This window comes from Barbus barbus, assembly GCF_936440315.1.
Source record: "Barbus barbus genome assembly, chromosome: 1".
Taxonomy (NCBI): Eukaryota; Metazoa; Chordata; class Actinopteri; order Cypriniformes; family Cyprinidae; genus Barbus; species Barbus barbus.
This window is the reverse complement of record NC_136729.1, coordinates 47,701,966-47,712,276: the sequence shown is the minus strand read 5'-3', so window position 1 is coordinate 47,712,276 and position 10,311 is coordinate 47,701,966. Positions and strand designations below refer to the sequence as shown.

The following is a 10,311-nucleotide window of genomic DNA, read 5'->3' as shown; positions in this document are numbered from 1 at the left end:
GTAACATGTTTGAGTATTTGAGCACCGAGTAACATGTTTGAGTATTTGAGCACCGAGTAACATGTTTGAGTAATGTTTGAGTATTTGAGCACTGAGTAACATGTTTGAGTATTTGAGCACCGAGTAACATGTTTGAGTAATGTTTGAGTATTTGAGCACTGAGTAACATGTTTGAGTATTTGAGCACCGAGTAACATGTTTGAGTAATGTTTGAGTATTTGAGCACTGACTAACATGTTTGAGTATTTGAGCACTGAGTAACATGTTTGAGTGTTTGAGCACCGAGTAACATGTTTGAGTGTTTGAGCACCGAGTAACATGTTTGAGTATTTGAGCACTGATTAACATGTTTGAGTATTTGAGCACTGAGTAACATGTTTGAGTGTTTGAGCACCGAGTAACATGTTTGAGTAATGTTTGAGTATTTGAGCACTGAGTAACATGTTTGAGTGTTTGAGCACCGAGTAACATGTTTGAGTAATGTTTGAGTATTTGAGCACTGAGTAATGTTTGAGTATTTGAGCACCGAGTAACATGTTTGAGTATTTGAGCACTGAGTAACATGTTTGAGTATTTGAGCACTGAGTAACACGGATTGGACAGGCCCGGTACATCACCACTCTGGACCTGTGTAAGGGGTACTGGCAGGTGCCCCTCGACCCAGACTCTAAACCGCTTACCGCCTTCAGAACACCTGTTGGACTGTACCAGTTTACTGTTCTCCCCTTTGGTCTGCACGGGGCACCTGCCACCTTCCAGCGGCTAATGGACCAAGTTATCCAGGGCTGTGATGAGTGGGCTGCGGCCTACTTGGATGATGTGGTCATCTACAGCCACAACTGGGTAGAACACCTGAACCATCTGAGACAGACCCTGAGGAAAATCCAAGCAGCGGGCCTGTCCTTAAACTTTGCCAAATGCGAGTGGGCAAGGCAGGAGACCAACTACCTGGGTTACCAGTTGGGCAATGGCGAACTGCGACCACAGATTTCCAAGGTGGAAGCAATCCGGCGTAGTCCGAAGCCTAGGACAAAGAAGGAGGTTCGATCCTTCTTGGGTCTTGTGGGCTGGTACCGCCGATTCATACCAGACTTTGCTACGATAGCAGTTCCATTAACGGACTTATTATCGAAAGCGGGAAAAAACCCAGTGGAGTGGACTGAGGCCTGTGAGAGGGCATTCAACACCTTGAAGGACAAGATGTGTTCTGAACAGGTGTTACAAAGCCCCGATTTCACCCAGCGATTCCTAGTACGAGTGGATGCCTCTGACAAAGGGATTGGAGCTGTACTGGCCCAGGGGTCTGCTGGGGCAGAGAGACCTGTGGTGTTCCTGAGCAGGAAGCTGTTGCCCAGGGAGACCAGGTACTCAACCATAGAAAAGGAATGCCTAGCAATAAAGTGGTCTCTGGAAGCTCTGCGCTACTACCTATTGGGGCGGGAGTTTGACCTGGAAACCGACCATCGGGCACTAACTTGGATTCACACTATGAAAGACCACAATGCTCGGATTACCCGATGGTATCTGGCTCTTCAGCCCTACACCTTCAAGGTCCGGCATTGCCCAGGGAGGAAGAACCTTGTGGCCGACTACTTGTCTAGGTTCCCAGACCATCCGTGGCCTGGAGACGGGGGAGGTGATGTGAAGAAGTGACCTTCTTCACCGCTGCAAGCGGCAGCACTGGCGCTCATGTATACGCACTCACACACATTCATTAACCACATGCACCCATCCGTTACCTCGTAATGCTGTTTGGGAAGCGGGTGCACACGCAACCTGATAGCACATGGTCAGGCATCCACATTTCATACTCTCCTTCCATTATCCCCCTGGACATATCACACATACTCACTGATGATTTGTTTTATGTTTTGTTGGTAATTGTCTGTGGTATTTGTTGGTAAAACCGGGTTCCTGAGAGCGGTGCCGGTGAACACGAGCAGAGGGCGGCGAACCCTTATGACATCATCATTGCGCGGCGCAGGCGCATTGGACAGGGATCCGGTGAAACCATGTCCTGTCTTTATGTGGGGGTGTCAGAGTTCTAACTTACAAAAGGAGTTAGATTGTGTTATTGATGTTGGTTTTATTATGGTTGTATTTAAGGCAATTTGTTTGTATAATGTTTGTTTCTTTTCAAGGTTACATTATTATGAATTAAGTTAATGTAGAAAACAATGTACCTGGAAAACATACCTTTTTATGGTGTGCCCGGAAAGGGGGTGGAGTCTGGCCTTTATAAGCCTCAGCCAGACTCCAGTTGGGGGCTTGTTCACCAAGTCAAAGCAAGCGTGCTACTGCGGGGCCGTGAGCTGAAAATACTATTTTGTATAGTGTGGATACTTTTGTATATATTCAGACACGTAAATATTTTTGATTTATTTGTTCTTTTTTTTTTGTGTGTTATTGTTGGGATTGCTCACTTGTAAATAATTTTCACGGCTGGACTATTGGACTTTTCGGTGCACATGTAAATAAACATCAACATACTCTAACGAGTACTTGCGGGTTGAGCCATCCTTTTTCTCCCTTTTTGAGCCATAACACACCCACAGTAGACCCTGCCAAGAGTCTACTGCTTGACAGTCTGGAAACAAAATCTGTAATGAAAGTCACCATTACTCCATGCAAACAAAGAGAAGTATGAACAATACCCCGGTGATGCCAGAGTTGCTCTCATCTCAGACTTAAAAGGTAAATTACATCTTCAGCAAACTGCATGACGGTGCAGCAATCACGAGTAAACGTATCTTATGCGGTTTCACTCGTGCTTGCAAAAGCCAAAAAGACCTTATCAGAGGGTGAAAATGTAAAGCAGTGCTAAAGCATTTGGCAAGAGAGAAGCTGAAACACACAATCAACAATAGCAGATGGTTTTCTCTCGCGCCGGATGAAAGCACAGATCAGCTGATGTTTAGCAGAACGATCACAGAGACTCTGAACTTCAACAGGAGCTGATAAACTTAGCTTCATACGGCACCACAACGGGAGAGGACACTGCCCTCGACTGAGGAATTTTCTGGTCGACTAGGAGTCGTTCATTTGAAGAATTAGTCGACTAATTGCACGTTTATTAATAAAGCATTTAAATCATGATTATGGGCCTTTAATTGCCTACATAGCCTAATAAGTGCTCAAGCACACACAAGAAGCTGGCCACAGCGCAGTGTTGTTATTGTGAGCGCACACACATACACGTCGAGTCTTTACAGATGTGAAAGATGCATTACTCTTGTCTGTATGAGCAATAATGAGCGAGTATTTTAAGAGCAAGAGAGCGGCGACTATACGCACATTTCTCCAGGTTAACATTAGATTGAGTGGCCATGTAAAGATGCTAATATGTGCATATTTCAGATGATAAGCCATGTTTGAGGTTGATGTCCTGTCTGATGGACGTAGACTGCGTGATTCACCAATGTGGATTTTATTTGATTATTTATTTTATTGCGACTAAGCAGCCACACAATGCATCAAAATAAAGACTGTATTTGTGTATTTTACTAAGAAAATACTTTTACAAAGGATCATGAAATTTCGTCTCAAACCGTCCATCAGTCCTTCAGTGTTACAGCGACTGATGAAGTAAACACTGTTTGACAGCAGCATGCAATAAATCTGACATATGCACCAATATTCACATATCCCTGGGATCTCCCAGACGAAGGGTCGTTTCTAACCAACCAACAGATTAATGTTTAATAGTTTGCAAATCACTCATAAGGTAACGAATGGCCTTCTTTGCATCTGCAGCACTGCCTCAATGACAAACAAGTCATTCATAAGAAGACAACTGATGGCATCTGTATTCAATAGTGTCTAACTAATTCATCATAATCATAAATATAATAGTATATGCAAAATCAAGATCCCACTAAACAGCAACTTCAATAAGGGTACAGTATTCAGCAATCAAATATGTATTTATCAATCATTGGACACCTATTTGGAAGCTGAAAACAAACAGTATTTCAACAATTATTAAACGATCGATATGTTTTGATTTGAAATGTATACAGAAACATAATCAGGAAATATCAGCAGAACCTGTGAAGGAGTATTAACTCCAGACACTGAATGTATTGAGAGCCACAGAAGTGTTGAGGACTGAAACACGGTAATACCGTAGTAAAGCGTTTGTGACAGTGAATGTCTCTGAACTGAGAGGTAAATGCTTGTGTTTGGGGGCTATAGCATGCTATACTTAGCACTCTAGGGCTATATTCTTATGTTCAGTAAGGGATATATTTAAGTAATATGTGGGTTTATTATATCAAATCTGACACTTATTGTCTTCTCACTGCATCTAAAACAGTGTGTCCACAGAGAAGGGTTCAATCATTCGTATGATATATATATAAATAACAATAAATAAATATATATACACAGTTTGTTTGATCACTGATCACTTTTGGATAATTTGTTAAGATGCTTAAAAGTGATTATTCAGATCCTGGTGAATGGATAGAGATGCTCTGAGACGACAGGAAATAGATCATCTGTGTTCCAATCAAATATCAGAACCTTTTATTAACAACACGCTCTCTGTTTGATACAGTATTCATTCAATGCATTTGATCCTGAAAATTACTGCAAATTCAGGGTTTTGTCACCAGCATCAGAGGAATATTTTGATCATATTTCATCATATTTAGTATTTGAGGATTGTTGGTCGCGTGTGTAATCTGTCTGCTAATATGAGAATGTGTTGTGAAATGTTAAAAACAGCCTGATGATGTTAAAGTTATATTACACAGTAAAAATCACACTTTGATCAAAAGAGAGGAGTTGGGAGGTTGCATCAAAGCTTAGCTCCTATAGATTAGCATTATTGCAGTTTTATAGTTGAAATATTTAGTAAATATCAGTGTTGTGGCATCGAAAGTTAAGTTTAAACTTGTTTTTTTCGTATAAAGTTTATGTATCTGATGTGGAAAATGTCTCTACACACCTTTTAAAATGTTATAATAGGCGTAATAAGTAATGAAGCAATGGAAATGCATGTTTTAATAGAATAATTTTACTCTGAATTCATGAATAAATGAAACTCGTGTCCGTCGAGCTGCTCGTGCCCGTGAGTCCGTGCGCGCGCGTGTCGGTCGCGCGCTGCGAGGCGGGTCTCAGTCATCATGGCGGAGGGGGAGCTGGACGTGGATTCTCTGATCTCCAGACTGCTGGAGGGTGAGTGAGTGGCCTTCATCTTCATCCTCATCTTCATCTTCATCTTCGCGCTGGCTCTGAGCGTCGAGTTTGGCGGGTTTTTACTCGATCGTTCGCGCGGTTTCTGACCGAGAGGCCTGTGTTTGCGCGCGGCCTGCGACAACAAACCGACGAAAACAAGCACGAGCGACATTTCTGAGGAAACCGCGGTCACCGTGAAACAGACCGGATACTAGTCCGTTATATCCGGTCATTCAGCGTCGCGAGGAAGCGGATAATATCGGTGAAGATGCGCGAGCCGAGTGTAAATGTCCCGCCTATATCTGACCCTGCAGCAGAGGGTTATAATCATCTGAAGCTGAATAAATAATCTTTCCATTGATGTATGGTTTGTTATGATAGGACAATATTTGTCTGAGATACAACTATTAGAAAATCTGGAATCTGAGGGAGCAAAAAAATCTAAATATTGAGACAATCTCCTTTAAAGTTGTTCAAATGAAGTTCTTAGCAATGCATATTACTAATCAAAAATGAAGTTATGATATATTTACGGTAGGAAATGTACTAAATATCTTCATGGAACATGATCTTAATATCCTAATGATTTTTGTCATAAAAGAGAAATGTATAATTTTGAGCCATACAATGTATTGTTGGTTATTGCTACAGATATACCTGTGCTACTCATGACTGCTTTTGTGCTGCAGGGACACATATATAAACATGTCATGAGAAATATCAGATATAAACCCTGCTAACCATTTAAATAGTAAATGAATACCGTCACTGATTAAAGGTTTTTAATGTTAGTTACTGTAATGTTGCTGAAAGTTCAATGCAAACGGAGTCTTAATATTCTGTCAGTTTAATGCCTACAAAAACGACTCGTAGGGACTACAACGAGTTACTTCCCAGGTTTGTGAGGTCACGAACCCAGATAAACCCCGCCCCCGGGAACTGTGGAGGGGGCGGGGCCATGCTGCGCTGGTTTAGAGAAGAGGAAGAGGGGTGCACGTAAAAATCAATGCCATTCTTTAAAATAAAAATTCCAACGGTGCTCCCGGAAGTAAACAAAGACAGGAGTAAAGTGCAGCAGACAGCACACTGCTATTTTGAGGCTCCGCACCTCCTCACGGCCCCGAGTTTGTCTGCGACCTGCCATGCTAAACCGCAAACTGTCAACAAACACTTCCTCATCCCATAATGCACAGCGCAGCTGACTACAGCAGCTGGTTTAGTCCAAAAATGCGCAGTTCTTTTTGCAGTTGGGTCTGTTTGAGGTCGGATCGTGTTCTCACTACAAACGAACCGCTCCAGGAGGGAAAACCAACTCTAGTGCGATTCAACTGAACTAAACGAGGCAGGTGAGAAAGCACCCTCAGTATTCACTAATATCCTCCGCGTCTCAATCGGGCTCAAATTGATAAGCAATAGTGAAGTGACATTCAGCCAAGTATGGTGACCCATACTCGGAATTCGTGCTCTGCATTTAACCCATCCAACGTGCACACACACAGCAGTGAACACACACACACACACACACACACACACAGCAGTGAACACACACACACACACAGCAGTGAACACACACACACACACACACCGTGAACACACACACAGCAGCGCCCGGGGAGCAGTTGGGGGTTCGGTGTCTTGCTCAAGGGCACCTCAGTCGTGGTATTGAGGGTGGAGAGAGCGCTGGACATTCACTCCCCCCACCTACAATCCCTGCCGGCCGGGGACTCGAACCCACAACCTTTGGATTACGAGTCTGACTCTCTAACCATTAGGCCACGACTTCCCACAAAAAATATAGACGACGCCGTTGTTTACAATACAACCGGAGCACATGCCGCTGAGCTGAGGGGCGGGACGTTCAGACGCGCACTGGAGGCAGTTTAACCAATCACAGCCCATCGCGTATTTCTGAGGGAGGGGCTTCATAAAACCAGGAAATAATCAGGGCGTTTATCAGAGAAGGGACAGAGCGGTGTGGAATAAAGGTGAATTGTGAATAATAATGCGTTTTTAAAAAACGAAGCATGAAAACATGTTTGACTGCACCCCATAAACATGATCAAGCCTAGAAAAAAAGTCAACCACTCCTTTAATAAAACTCATTACCTTTGGCTTTTGGTAAATGCACGAGTTATTGTAAGATTTAGGCTGTTTTGTGTGTATAATGTGATCTAATATCTATGAACACACACTGAGTCAATATCTGTGTGTGTGTGTGTGTGTGTGTGTGTGTGTGTGATTCTCCAGAGAATGGTGCAAAACCTTCATTTCACACAAGACCTTATTTGGTTGCGTCCACAGTGGAAGAAAATAGATCTGAAAATAGCCAGGACTGGCTTTCATCAGAGTCAGACACACTCTCTCTCACTCACACACACACACACACACACACACACACACACACACACACACACACACACACACACACTCACACACACACTCGCACACACACACGCACACACACACTCTCACGCACACACACACACTCACACACACACTCGCACACACACACACTCACACACACACTCGCACACACACTCGCACACACACACGCACACACACACGCACACACTCACACACACACTCGCACACACACACACACACACACTCTCACGCGCACACACACACACACTCACACACACACACACACACACACACACACACTCACACACACACTCGCACACACACACGCACACACACACTCTCACGCACACACACACACACACACACACACACACACACACACTCACACACACACTCGCACACACACACGCACACACACACGCTCACACACACGCACACACTCACACACACACTCGCACACACACACGCACACACACACTCTCACGCACACACACACACACACACACACACACTCACACACACACACACACTCGCACACACACACGCACACACACACTCTCACACACACACACACACACACACACACTCACACACACACTCGCACACACACACGCACACACACACTCTCACGCACACACACACACACACACACACACACACACTCACACACACACTCGCACACACACACGCACACACACACTCTCACGCACACACACACGCACACACACACACGCACACACACACTCACACACACACTCGCACACACACACACACACACACACTCTCACGCACACACACACACACACACTCCGATTCCTTAAGGCAAAACCCACTGGCTGAACTGTACTCTCTTACAGCAGACGGACACACTCAATCACAGCCTGCTGGGTTAATAGAGGAGAGAAATATCAAATATCATTTTTTTTCTGGATTCCATTTTATTGATTTAAATAAAAAAAATTAAAAACATTTCTAATCAGCTGAATTCATACGAATATATATTTTTAAAAATAATAATAATAGGGCCCTATGAATTTTGGCCACGTTCACACAGCAGCAGAATACGGTGGTCAGTGCTGTGTTTGAGTCCTTCGTACGGTTACGTTCACACACAGTTGGGTTATTAACGACTGCATTCAGCCGTAAATGATCAGGACTCACAACCGCATTCTCAGAGCTGCTGTCGGTTAATGAAGGGTTGACGCTATCTTTGATATCACTTCGGTCGCTGTTGATATGGTTACTGCTAACTGAAAATTAATCGGATCCATTTGGGAAAAGCACATTTATTTTAAATTACCGGAGACCCGAGGCTGCTAATACCGAACCCAACCCGGGGCACTCGTAGAAGTTTTGGACCCGAACCCATGATTTATTAACCTATCGATTTCACTTTTATAAAACTGTCACGTTTATATTTCACATCCACTTGTTACAATTGAAGAGTTTGGTTCCAAAACGCGATAAACGGCATTAAAAAATAAAAATTCCACCAAAATCAGTATTGTATCTGGTCGGTATTGAAAAGTCTATTTTTTTTATAATGTGAAATGTGATATTTGTCGTGTTATTCTGTCATGTTTTCTCCCATTTTTTCCAAACTGTGACAAACGCCGTTCTCCTTTCTCTGCAGAATGCACTCAACCAATCACGCACTGTAAACAGTACCGCTAGCTGAATACACTAGTTTTCCTCATGTAGGATCTACTTTGTGATCAACAAACAAACAAAAATTAGGGCTGCACGATGAATTGCATGTGATTGTCATGCGCATCTCGTCAGTAAAGCCGGTTCTGTGATCTCCTGCAATATCTCGATATCATGATATCGCATAGCTCAGTGTAAGTGTTTTTATTAATGCCATTAATGGGGTTTTTTCTATGCATGGCACTAGTCAACTAAATGAAGATGGCAAAGACTGAATGTAGGCTATTATTAGTTCAGTGCCTGTATATAAGATTAGTATTGACCAAGTTTAGAGGCTGTCATATGTGGATCAACTTACTTGCTTGTGTATTTTCAATATGAAAAAAATAACTTTTATATTGATTCAATGGATTTAGTGCATTTTGAAGAAAAAAAAAAACGTGTCATGTATTTATTACATTTTATAGATGAGTTTTTATAATAAATCTTTGAAAATCAAAATCTGGATTTCAGGCAGGAAAAAATATAATATAAAAAATATGAAAAGTAATAGGCTAATAAATAATGTATTAAACTGAATGAATGTAATGGAGCAGCAGCCAAATCAGTCAGCAGGACCCCGGGACTCTTCCGGACCGATTATTTTTACAATTGTTTAGTTTTCTTTAGGAATCCTGCAAGCACTTTATTTTTCATTGATATTAAGCAGATGTCATTTTTTGTTCAGATCAAATGTTATGACATTGTATGTCACAATTATAAACTTAAACTGTGAACCTTTAGAGTAGAGTCTATAAATATATATTTTTTACATTTTATACAAACCTTTAACTAAAGACTCGTACAAGCACTTGAATAGTGTGTTCTGCAGTGTGTTGGTTACACTATTTGTGTTTATTTATTTTATTTATTTTTTGCTAATGTTTGCAAATGGTGGTGTGTTCTTAATGACAGCTTTCCTAAAAAATATGTATCCTATTCCTAAAATAAGAAATGTCCCAATATATCGCATCGCAACCCCTGTATCATGATGCGTATCGTATGGCTAGATTCTTGCCAATACACAGCCCTATGTGTTATTGTTACCAAGTTCTGTGTTTTAGCATGTCTCATTATTTG

At 42.3% G+C, this 10,311-nt stretch overlaps 1 protein-coding gene across 1 annotated transcript in view; it reads left to right on the top strand.

Moving 5' to 3' along the window:
* Positions 1–5,068: 5,068 nt before the first annotated feature.
* Positions 5,069–10,311, top strand: part of LOC306885400 (serine/threonine-protein phosphatase PP1-beta catalytic subunit) — a 15,167-nt gene continuing 9,924 nt past the window's right edge. The window contains exon 1 of the mRNA XM_079441875.1: positions 5,069–5,181. Coding sequence (XP_079298001.1) covers positions 5,130–5,181 — 52 coding nt within the window. The 5' untranslated portion in view covers positions 5,069–5,129. The remainder of the gene's footprint in view (positions 5,182–10,311) is intronic.